The 12,583-nt window shown below is 47.0% G+C and overlaps 1 protein-coding gene across 1 annotated transcript in view; it reads left to right on the top strand.

Moving 5' to 3' along the window:
- The window catches only part of LOC144170764 (uncharacterized), a 233,639-nt gene that overhangs the window by 108,143 nt on the left and 112,913 nt on the right, over positions 1-12,583 (top strand). Inside the window, exon 2 of the mRNA XM_077700752.1 lies at positions 11,719-11,831. Within this exon, the coding sequence (XP_077556878.1) occupies positions 11,719-11,831 (113 nt within the window). The remainder of the gene's footprint in view (positions 1-11,718; positions 11,832-12,583) is intronic.

Genomic DNA, 12,583 nt, shown 5'->3' with positions numbered 1-12,583 from the left:
GCCGTAAGAGTAGCGTAATGGTCTGATAGTCATAAGATGCAGGGAGCAGATGCTTGGCTGTGCATCTAAGCACACGCATGGAATAAATGTAGTGAAAAGAATTCAGCAGAACATAATGGAATAAGGGGAGTAGCATCTGCGCTGTTTTTTTTTTTTCGGTAAGAATTAGGGGACTTGCTATTGCAGAAATCGAATGCAGTCGGCATCGTGTCCTGTTTGGGTCGCTGGCAACCGATCCATTAGTAAACAAACAGTCTCGCAAATTTCCGTAACTGAGTTGGGCATCAGATAACTGTCCCACTTGTCGATGCCTTCGCGGAGTTCCACAATACCCCTTTTACTAGTAGCAGTTTCAGGAACGCATACATTTGTGCTTAGTTTTTTACGTCCGTTTTCATGAGCATGACACGCTAAAGCCTCCTTTCGCGAGGAGTATTTTGTGCGCGGTGCTTCATTGTCGATTATATGAATGAGAAGGAGCGTATCACTTTTTTTATTAGGCGCCAGAACTTCGTCTACTGGCTGGTTGGTTAGTTGGTTCAAAAAATCGACTTTATCCTTCTCGCGTGCTGAGTTAAACGTTTCGTTGTATTCGGTGATTGGTTCTTTTATTCACGTTTACTGCGCGCCCAAAACACCACTACGGCTTTTACATTGGTTCACTCGCAGTAACAATAACAATATGAGCACTTGTAACAAATATCAGATTTTCCGCAAGTGCATGTAACCATGGACACAATAGAAAAAGGAACGTGCTTGTACGGATGAAGCGCAAATAATTGCATTAGTAACATATTTTGTATCACAATAAAAAGGCATTAAGAAATTAAAAATCAATTTCAGGAAAGATGGCATTGCTTTAGCGCTCCCGCTTTGAGTCAGGGTCTTCCCTTTTCTAAGCTTTCAGAGACGTAGCTCGGACAGTTCGGGCAGCGTCCGGAAGAAGGCACGCATGAAATAGCGGCACTGTCATGGTGATGCCAGTAGCTTGATCGGTATGCGAGGCTACTCGGATAATGTCTTCATCCGTGAAGTCAAGTACGCATACCTAGAAATAAATTTTACCTCCACGAGCAAACCCATCGCTGTTTAATTGACACCAACAAATTCTACGCCGAAAGGAAAATAGGCTTGCCCCGGAATTCTCTGTGACAGAAATTTCCAACGGCACAGTGCGTATCCAAGCGTTTCCCAGTATTTCCTGACTCTGGAACTTGCACGTGCACAAGCTTCGTGTCCCCAGTGTAGTTGCACAGCATCTAAGTGTCATTCTTTTGACATTTCTAACGCTCGCAATTACAAAAACACTCACAGCAGCACGAAAAACACGAGCAATACAACGGCGAAGAGATGCACGATCGAGAAAGACGCACCGAGTAATGCTGATTCCGAGGTCCAGTTGGGTTAGTCTTGAGCTTGAGCCGGACGTGCGATGCTGCGACGTCGGAGTGACAAGTGCACTGGAGATAGACCCCGCCGAACCCGTCCGCCGCCTCATGCAGCCGCCCCATTAGCTGATGTAGTGGGAGTGGAAATCAGTGTTGTACGGAACGGCGTTCCAAGGAACGGCTCTTCAACACTGCCCACGAAGTGTCGACAAAAAAAAAAAAAAAAAAAAAAACGGGTTCGTGTGTCTGACACCAACATCGAGATACAACTCGTGCTGAGTTGAAACAAAGGACTCTACTAAGTTGTGAATATGTATTCTGGACATTCTTTTTTCACTCATACTGTAATATTGAATCAGCATTCATTAAACGCCTATGTATTCTTCCTTTCGATGCGGTTTCTTGTGCAAAACATTTATGTTCGTGCAGGTAAGTAACTTTCTTTTTGCATATCTTAAGCGCAGTATCCTGGCTGCGCATTTAAAAAGAAACATCCCCCTCGCGAGGGGCACGATCAAATGCAGAGCATTTCCGCGGGGGGCGTGCCTGCAAGTCTGATGGATTACGTATTGGTTGTTGTTGTTGTAATTGTTGTCTTCCAGCATAGACATTGTCGATGAAGTCGATAGTGAAACGTGAAACGTGCCGTGAACCCCCTGCCGCGGCTATTACGCAACGTGGAGAGGCTACGACGCAACGTGGCGCGGCTATGACGCAACACAATCCAACACAATCCACTTTAATCCAACCCAATCCAAATCCAAGCCAAGCCAAGCCAATCCAGTGCTTTTCGCGAGAGAGTGTTATAGCGCCGAAATCGCGCCACCACATGAACGCGAACCGAACGCGGCGAGAGAGGGTGTTGCGAGCGGAGAGAAGGCAAGGAGGACGCGGGGGAGAGGGCGCACCTGTGGCCGACGGTTGAATGAGTCAAGGATATAAGGCGCGTGCGTAACCTTCCATTCTGTGTCGGCTCCGTGGAGCAGTCGGTAAAGTGCCGTGTACCTTGCGTTCCGGAACGCCCGCAGAGTCGTGGGATCGAAACCTGGAGCCGGAAGGTATTATTTCTTTATATAGTGTAGGGTGCGGACTACGTAGCGATGCGGACTACGGACGCCAACGCGGGTGACATCGTGAGTTACTAAAATGCTCTGCAATTAAAACACAAAAGGAAAGCGGCATATGTGTTGCACTTCTAATAGACGAGCGCCACACTTGCAGTTAAACATGCCTGGAATATGTCCGCTACTCCCTGAAAATTTTTTTCTAGGAGCTTTTCTTTGATTTCAGTTGATCTCCAGATAATCTGCTGCCGGCGGTGTTCATATTCGCACAATATAACTAGTTCGATGTGACTGTTAAATTGCTCACTTCATTTCGCCTTAGGATTATCCGACACCGGATTTCAATTTTAAAAATCAAATGTAACATTAAATGTAACATTAACATGACAAGTTACAATGTAACACGTCACAATGCTCGAAGTGTAACTGGAACACGTTTCTTTTTCAATATAGGAACTTGTAACGGGAACTCGTTTCAAAAAGGGAAGGAACGAAGAACGAGCTTTCATTCCGATTTTGGAGGAACGTGCGCAAGACTGGTGGAAATGGCGCAGAACTGAGGCCTTCTCCCTTTCCAGTGGGTGTTGGCTTACCTATAGGCTTCCCTTTCCCCGCACGCGTCCTTTAATTCTCCGTTATTCTCTAGCTCGGTGGCTACGGATCTATGGAGAAAATGTTTGCCGACAATCCCCATTTATTGCTCACGCAGCAGTAGGCATCTAGATGAGGAAAACTTTAGCCGAAAACCAGGAAGGCACTGGTGCCGGCGTTACGGATTAAAGACACTAAATGCGTACAAAAGACGTGCAGTGCTCAACTGTCTGCCAATTATACGTGCATATACGCTCTCCCATCTTCCTTCACAAGGGGATTCCCTTTGAGCATTTTTTTGCCTAACCGTTTTGTTTAATTTTAAACCAGCCACCGTCATAACAACTAAAAGCCGGGACAACAACATTATATTGTGCGCAACCCTTTTTAGCTCTCTGAACATTCAGTAACATTAGCCAGGTGCGATTTCTCGCATAGCTGAAGGTAAGCTAGAAAAGCAAAAAACTTGCGAAGGGCATGAACCTTTTACAGCAACGCTGTATACCTCTACCCCGAACAGTTTCATCACCGTGGGCAAAAACGATCTTCTTGCGCGAAAATGCCAAGGCGCCGAGGCCTAAGAGGCCGAGCGCATGCGTCAGGCTAACTAGGCATGCAGCATACAGCTCAGAATTCGTCTAAGGAAACCGCAGAACAAGCATCGATACCGCGTTATGGATGATAAGGCACCTGGGAACGATCCTCGCCGGGCGATATCCGCGGGGACGGCGGACGCCGCTTGCCGACAGCGGCTCAAAGTGTCCAGCACCCGCGCAACGCTCAGGTAAGACTGCCCGGCCTCGCTGTCATTCGTGGCCAAGCTCACATGCACGCGGCGAGTCAAGTGGTCGGCCGCGAACCAGCTGCGGAAAGCGCATGCGCCAAGCCGGCAGCGGCGGCGGAAGCGGCGAAGGCCGCCGTCGGACCGCCGAGTCATGTGATGCGTTGCCAAGAGCACTGCGCAGCTGCGGTGGAATGAAAGTCAAATTTACCGCGTTCAAATGGACGTAAAATTTAAGTAAAGCTTTGGTTTAGAAAGCCAAATGTTTTGGACATTTGGCTTTTGGCTTTGCAAAGAGACCCTGCAACACTATGCCCAACTTTTCTCCAAAATTTAAAGGCTGTTATTTTGTGCTCAACAGACACACCCAGTAATTAGAACAGGGGATCACGAAGTGCCTCAGCCAAAAACTGCTGATCTATGCCCATTAGATAACTTAGAAACTTGTTCAAATGATTTTTCTCTCTTTTCCGGTACTGGCGTTCTTTGAGCGCTTGGATAACGTCCTTAGAGCGATGTAGCGGCGATTGGCCGACTTCCTTTTAGTAGCAGCAATAAACGCGTTTGGTAGCCACTTAAAAAAATCGCCACAAAAGCAAAGCAGAAACGGAAGGCGGATCGGAGTCGACGAGCAAATCACGCAGCGCCGCTTTGTGCTGGCGACAACTAAAGCTTCCACAGTGCTTGCAGTCACGAAGAAAAGAGTGAAAGTGTTTGTTGGAGGTGCTGCAGACTCCCCTTAATTAGCAGCCTGCGAAATAATATTGCTCGCCTATAGGTATGGGCGCAAACAAGTGTAAATCCTACGTCTCGTTACCAAAACGCAAGTCTCAGTTTCCGGTTTCTTCGGAGCATGGCAGGCTAGGCGTGCGGTCCGAACTGTGCTGGACGTCAGGGAGGGGACAACGTAGTACACGTTCGATGTTGCGTAAAGCGGACGAGTACGCTCAACATTCTGGCCCGATGTAATCTGCGGGCTGGGGAAACCACTTGCCGGTGCTTTACGACCACTTGCGGCCGTACTCGCCAGCCCCAAGGGGTCGATATTTTTTCAAGTCATGACATGGTGCCTCGTACTCTTTACTTGTCATTTCGTGCTATTAGGACGCTGCGTTCGACATTAAACTTTGTCCGCAATATTTTATTTTCTTCGCGTCTTTCTCTTTCTCCTTACACACGTGGCTGGCGCTTTGCGACAGCGCAGTGTTTCGCCACGCCCGTTCACGAAGGCCAGGGCAAGCTGGTAATGTTTACGAGTTGCGCCTCGTAAAGAGATAATAGAGGGCGACACGTCACCTCAGCTCGTAAAAAGAACCAGGACGCAAGCGTGCGCTTTCATTGTGGTAACCTCTTCTCTTTAATGAATTCGGTCTTCGTCGCCGGTTCACTCGCTGTGTACATATCTATGCTAGCGACGCGCATATCACGGCTGTTTATAGAGTTGTGTTAGATCGTTCGGCACACAAAACTAAATCACGCACGTTTACTTTTTCGCTAACGAAAAACCCGGCAGCAAATAAGGAAGTGACGATAATGTTCAAGTGTAGTATAATGTCCTTGTTCGGGGCTGCGCGGTGACTCTGCCTTCGGGGAGCTCACGTCGTTATCAAAAAGTTACAGAGAAGGTTGTCTAAACGAGAAAGTCACTGCCTATCATTCAAGACGGCCATCTTCAAGTTCAGATTTGTGTGTTTCCACGGGGTGAAGCTGCACCTGAGCTTTGAGGTGCGCCGTAGCCGAGGACTAATTTCGGTCACATCGGGATTTTTGGCGTGCGCAACAAACATCTCGACTTTTATTTTCTTCCTCAAATAAAAAAAATGGCCCGTGTGGACGGGACCCAACCCTCGTCTTCGAAGGCGGCCATAACTAACATCGTGTAACTTTTGCCTTTTGTTCTATACAATGTCATTCGAAGCATTGTGAAAGTTGAAATGAATGAATGAATGAATGAATGAATGAATGAATGAATGAATGAATGAATGAATGAATGAATGAACGCATTCGTTGAAACTGGTGCTCATTTAGACAAAAAAATACAGCAATAATATGCTCGGTTACATATTTCGCCGAGTTGAAGCAAAAGTTTTCAGTGAGACTTCCAGCAGCCAATCGGCGATATGAATGATGTCTTCGAAGATGAGTAAGATCACGTGCATTAATCAACTACGTCTTTACACATTTACATGCTTTCACATTAGCTGGTCACAACTCCTCACAGAGCCCACACTGTATTGAATTCTGTGATGACTGAACGCAGTCTGGAGTTTAGGAGGGAAAAACAAAAGTATCGCACATCCGCCTGGAACCGAAGTGAATTGCGCTTACGGAAGACATTCGTTGAGCGTTCACCTCCTAGATAGAAACACATTTTGCTTAGACCAAAAGGGGGGAAATCTGCCATAATACACTTTTGATCTCCCCTTCTTCAGAACAAATGTGGTTTAGCTTTTCGTGTTGCGCTTAACGGCTACTCCCTTCCTAACGCATTATAAATTACCATATACTCCGACTCCCGGAATGCCCAGCTCATTACGATTAAACAAGCAACAAACAGGAGGGACTTCACCCCCCCAGACGTAATTGGAGGTCACACAAGATACGCCGCGAAGATTCAAGCGACAAAAGGGCCGCTGTAATATTTCTACAAATGGAATGAAAAGAGAACCCCCCCCCCCCCCCCCCCCAGAAGAAAAAAATACTTCCCATGGGATTTCTATCGCAGAGCGCGGCGTCTCAACTTTCTGGACCAATTTTGTATTGCCATCCTTACAGTGTCCCTTTCTGTGCCGAAATTGTATTTGATAGCAACTTTTACTTAATCACTCGCTGATTTTACATTGGTTCTTATTACTTGTGATTTTCTTTCCTAGAGAGAAGGCTACAAAATAAGCGAATGTAAATGAGCGCGAAAGACTTCAAGAGTAACCACTAATCATTTTTAAAGTTATTTCAACGGTGGTTTCTGAACCCACCAGAAACTGTAACCCCAGGTTGGAGAAATTGAAATTGGTGCTCTGTTAACGATCGAATTTTTCCATGCGAGAGCTCCAGCATATCCTGCTTTGATTAGAGACGTAATATGCACTTTAAATATACATAATTCAGTGCTGTAAAAAAATGAAGTCTGACAGAATTAGGAGTCTGCATTTTGGGAGGAGCGATGCTGTTACCTTTTCTGGCTAATTTGGCTCGAAAGCGCGGGTGATCCCAATTCGTGGCACGTTCTTGCTGTTAGGAAAGTGCGCAATTATCGTCATTAGCGCCTGTTGGAGCAGAGCTGAGCGAGCCGGTGCTATTAAAGCAGGGCGCAGGAAAACACAAAACCAAAAATGCCGCAGACATCAGCTTCATTTTCTTTTAGGGGGCTGCACGCGTTGATGAAATGAAGAGCCGCGTATCAACCTCTAAAATGGTGCTGATATGGCCGAAGGTATAAAACTATGACCATATTCCGCTGAGATTCATTGCGAAGACGCCATTTAATGCTTTCTTAGCGTTTCATTTCTCGATTAAGAAGTCGCGCCGTAGGATCAAACATGCTGCCAATCTCAATTGCGGTAGCGTCAAAAAAGGGTGATTTAAGACCATGCCTTCGTTCCTCAGAGGAAAATTCAATGGCAGTGTGCGATGTAAATATATTTCGGTATTCCAAATTCAGATTTTCACAGGCAAGTGAAAATTCAAATAAAACAAACTCACCCTGTAGCTTCGAGCTTAGAAAATAACTTGAATAAGAACAAAGGACCTACGAATGATAACACATACGAGTGATAGATGACTGGTATACTGGAGTTAAGCAGGGTACGTCATATGAAGGGTTAAAAAAAAGTCCCACCTCCCCTCACGGGAACCCTTGTGTAGATGCGACGCATAGGGGGTTCACGTTGCAGCGTTGGACAGCGGAGGAACGGCGCTGGAACGATGGAGCGGAGCGGCGCAGGCACCGCGTTTTATAGCGCGCATAACGCTGAGGGGACGCGCCGGCGCAATTGCGTCTGCCGCGGCTATGACGCAACACAATCCAACACAATCCACTTTAATCCAATCCAATCCAAATCAAATTCAATCCAATCCAATCCAAGCCAAGCCAAGCCAAGCCAAGCCAATCGAATCCAATCCAATGCCCCTCGCGAGAGAGTGTTCGCTATCGGAGAGGAGAGGGGGTGAGCGGCGGAGAGCGCAGCTCGCGTGGCGAGGAGAATGGGGGAGGGGCGGACGCCGACGACAACACCGACGACGCCGGATGCAGGGACAAGGCGAGTAAACGAGATGCAGTCGCATCTAAAACTGTTGTATTACCCTAATAAAAGCGAAGCCGAGGGAGGCACCACACCAGATGAATCAGTGAGATAAAATATTCAGGTGCAAGGGACGTATTACGCAGGTGCAAGTCATTGGATGGTGCCTTCTCCCTGTAGCGGACATCTAATAGATGATGAGCACAATATCGATGGCTATCGTCATGATATTTTCGTAGGAGAGCTAAAGTTTCTGCAGTTCCACTTGTGACTTTAGTTGATTCCTAAGGTTCCAGGGGAGGGGAGGGGGCGCTCTCACTACGTGGTTATCGTTACCCATTTGGAGGTTGCCTTGAGCACATGCCGTCAATTCGAGGTAAGTCTTCATCAGTAAGTATGAAAAAGATCAAAGAAGGTTGTATTTCGCGGTAAACGCGCACGAAATGCAACGGTTAGAACTTAAGATATCCACAACGCGGACTTTGAACGCAGGCACCGTAGGAAGCTCGAAAGGATAATAATTAAGGCTCCCAGCCGCGTCTGCCGTGTTCTGTGTGCCAGTCTTCGAGGCGACGCAGCGCATGTTTTATGCAGTAATGAGAGCCCCGCTCCCTACGCCCAACCCTCTTCCCATCCCCGTTTCTTCCCTCCCAGGGAAGGCCTGTACGGCAGCGAGCTATGCGTGATGTAATATACATGGCGCGCCTGTTCTCTGCTTCCCGCGCGTAGCGTGGGAGAAGTATATGGCCCGAGTTTGAGACGGCACTCTCCAGTGCCGTGCGCCACGAACCTGCAGGCCCGCGCGGTGTCTCGTTTACAAACGCCAGATCACCTGGCCACGCTCTGGCTCTTGAACGGGTTATTATTCGGGCGCGCAATTTTGAACCTTGACTGCTTGGCTGCATGGTCTCTTTCTTCAGAAGCGATCGGGGTCACTGGGGCAAAGTGTTGTTGCACCCACTATTCTGCCACATTGAGAGCTGTGAAAAAGTTCACGACCTCCAAAGTGACCAGAAATTCGGGCTCTATGTCTCATAACGTCTGCAATAGATTACCTAAAGTGGCTAACGGAATTATTACGTAACTTGGGATTCATGTTGGTGGGCAATACCTGCTTCTTGTCACAAAATGAGCGCGCCAGCTCAAATCGATAAACAAATATTGGTGTCATAGAAGGGACCCACGTCGTAAGTACAATAAGCCGTGAACATATCTGTTTTTCGAAGTTTCGCTGCTAAACGGTTAGGTAGAAAAAAAAATGTGCATGTGGTGACCATTTCTCCCTACCGAAGCAGTTTCACCCGGGCGCAAGTCTGTCGACAGGTAAAAGAACAAGAATCGCAGCTTTTGACAACACCGAAAGAAAGATTGCAAAACCTTGGGAAGCGTTCAACAGCATTGCTCGGCTTATACAAGCAAACAAGATTCGCCAGTGTTGAGGTTCTAAGCTCAGCTGTAAATGCAAATTTTTCATAAACAGAGCGGCCGTTGTGACGTCAAGCCATGCGAATCAGAACAATAGCCGATCTTCTGCTTTGTGAGAAATGACACGTTCTCGGATGTTATGCTGTTGCCAGGTTTGACCGACTTCTACACAGGCATGCACTGCGGCTGTGCAAGCCATCGATAAAATGGTATTCATGCGCGTAAGTTGGTGCTTCACTAACAAAGATATGTATCTTTCGAGGATGCACTGTTTTCCGGAAAGGCAAAAGCGTCCCTGACCAATTCCTGGTTTTTGTGAGTGATGCAAAGTGTACCAGGGCTTTGCGTTGCATCACCGCTGCGTTGTCAATGGATGTTCAAGTACCATTAAAGCACTCACGGGTGCGTCAAGCCATTGGGATAGCCGTAAAAACCAAATGCGTTGGAGGCCGAATGTACGCGTGGCTCTGTGACTACTAATCCAACAGTCTCGCAAATAGGTACATTCCATCCTGGTATCTCGAAGCTACCATAATACAGATTCGTAGATAATCAGTAGAAGTTCCGAACAGGTTGCGGTCTGGCAAGCAATGAAGCGACGAAAAAGACGCAAACACAAAAGCAAAATTAATTGCCCCGAAAAATTTTTTTAAGAAGCACATACCGTGCAGTCACCAACGGGCCAGCCATTCGATAGTTCGTTTCTCCTGTTGGCACTATTCCGTTCACAATTGAAGTACCGCGAACGTCGCGTTCGTCGAGCCGCATGTGCAGCTTTCCCGCTCATGGCAGTCCTTTCAACAGTGATTACTCTGCAATTTTTTAGCGAAATGAAAAGTTCTTTTGCACGGCTAATATTTGAGGTGAATACTTGCTTTGTGCACAGTTTCAAGTAGCGCACGTTGCGCGACTGGGTTCCTGAGCCATGGGAACTTTCCCATAGAAATGCATGGGGAGTTACATTGGACAGCGAATTAAACACAATAAAAAAAATGTTCAGAAACCTGAAATGTTCTTTTAGCGTTTTAATCTTCACGTTGAGTTCTAGCTTTATGCCAGATATCATTTTCCTAAAGTGGTGTTCCTAGGTTCTCGAGAGGTTGTAATTTTGAGCGAGAAAGCTGGGTATATATCAGCGTAGCGTGGAGGTCAAGTCGCTTGCCCGCCACGGCGCGTCCCTGGGTTCAATTCCAGCATGCTTTTTTTTATTCAGATACCCTAAAGGCCATTGCGGGCATTACATAGGGGGGGGGGGGGTTACAACGAGATATTTAAGACATTTAAACACAATTCGCAGATAAAGGCAACTTACAACATATTACAGGTTACCAAACAATAAAAAAAGAAAAAAAAAAGAAACGAGAAGATTCAGGAAAAAGAAATGGATTGAACTAAAAACACTCAATACCAAACCTGTAAATTCGCTTCATGTTGTAAAAAGCACACAGGTCTGTTTTACTAGACATGCGCGTTCATATTGTGCTTAAGTTCTGCAAGAAACGAGTCGTGATCACTGATTGTAGGGTTTTACGCGCCGACGCGACGCAGGCGATGAGACGCGCCGTAGTGGAGGGCTCCGGATTAATTTTGACCACCTGGGGATCTTTAACGTGCGCCGAAATCTCGTACACACGGGCGTTTTTGCTTTTCGCCTCCATCAGAAAAGCGGCCGCCACGGCCGGGAATCGAACCCGCGACCTCATGCTCAGCAGCGCAACGCCTTAGCCACTGAGCCACCGCGGCGGGTAACGAGTCGTGATCACAAAAAGCAGCAATTTTTTTTGGCAGCTTCTTGAGCAACTTCATTGGGGCATGTAATGCTTTCGAATCACTAACAGGAAGACATAACTTTTAAAGTACTGCAGCCGCATCACAAAGCCACTTAGGAATGGACATCTGTATGTTGGTCTCCTAGGGTAGAACTGTAGTGTTTCGAGGTTTAATTCAAAAGAATGCTGAATCGGAAATCATAAACAATCTTTTTTTAGGATTTCTTGCACTGTCTAGGACTGCGTTCTGGCCTGTACTCTCCTAAATAAAGCACTGTCACATTGCAATTGAAATCTCATTTGTCATTCATTTGGTAATGCCATTTTCATTGGTATTTTACAGCTTCGATGTCTTGTCATGTGATCAGGTCTCAGTGTCCATTTTATTCTTTTGTAAAGGCCACCGGCGTTTAACATTCATGCTGAAATGATGCCGTGTTCATGTTGTACCTCTTTCAGAGATATTCAGCGTAAAGCAGCCCATCTTCCTGTCTCCAATAGCAACAATCCAGGCAGCAGAAGGTGACGACGCGGTGCTTACCTGCCTTGTAGATAACCTGGGATCGCACAAGGTAACTATTCTTTTGCAGCTGCATATTCTACGATTTCAGGCTCAGTAACAGAATACTTATTTAACGTATCAAATTATTACACTTAAAAATTGACGCAGGCGGGAGCAGCGAGATCATCATAACCAAACTACGTAAAGAGCAGGTTCTCATGAACACAGCAAGCTGCCCCTGCGTTCGGTGTTTTTTAATGCTAAAGAGTTGTTACGCTACGGAAACAGTGTAGTGTTTTCAGGCCGGTTTTTCAAGTGTGCGGATCATGTTCTAAAACATTTTGAGCACCTTGTACACATGAAGGAAAGAGCCCCACCGCGCAAGTACTCGCCCGTGTTTCCTAACTGCGCCTCTGGGAGCTCCCCACGACCACAGTTTGCCTCCGCGTTTGTGCGAAATTCGTGCGGCAACTGTGGCGCGTGTATATGCCGTTATCAATTCTGTCCACTCCACAAATCACGGGACTTGCGTTCTCATTGGGATTCAAGCTGATATGTTGCGCATGCTGATTGATGATGTGGATGATGAGGATGATGATGAATAAATCTTTATTTGTCAAGCTGGTGCAGATGTTAGGGCACCCGCCCGGTGGGGGGCTTCCCTATTCCGGGATACCCCGAGCTCGGCCGGCGGTCCAGGCCCTCTCCACCAGTTCACGCTGGATCCCAAGGTCCAGGCTCGTCAGGCGGTTCGCCTACTGCTTGTAGAAGGGGGAGGTTATTGGGGCAAGGCCTGGGGTTTTCTGGCACTCCCAAATTTGA

This window comes from Haemaphysalis longicornis, unplaced genomic scaffold, assembly GCF_048455015.1.
Source record: "Haemaphysalis longicornis isolate Haplotype H1 unplaced genomic scaffold, Haemaphysalis longicornis Haplotype H1 scaffold_2, whole genome shotgun sequence".
Lineage (NCBI taxonomy): Eukaryota > Metazoa > Arthropoda > Arachnida > Ixodida > Ixodidae > Haemaphysalis > Haemaphysalis longicornis.
This window is presented reverse-complemented; position numbering and strand designations above follow the sequence as displayed.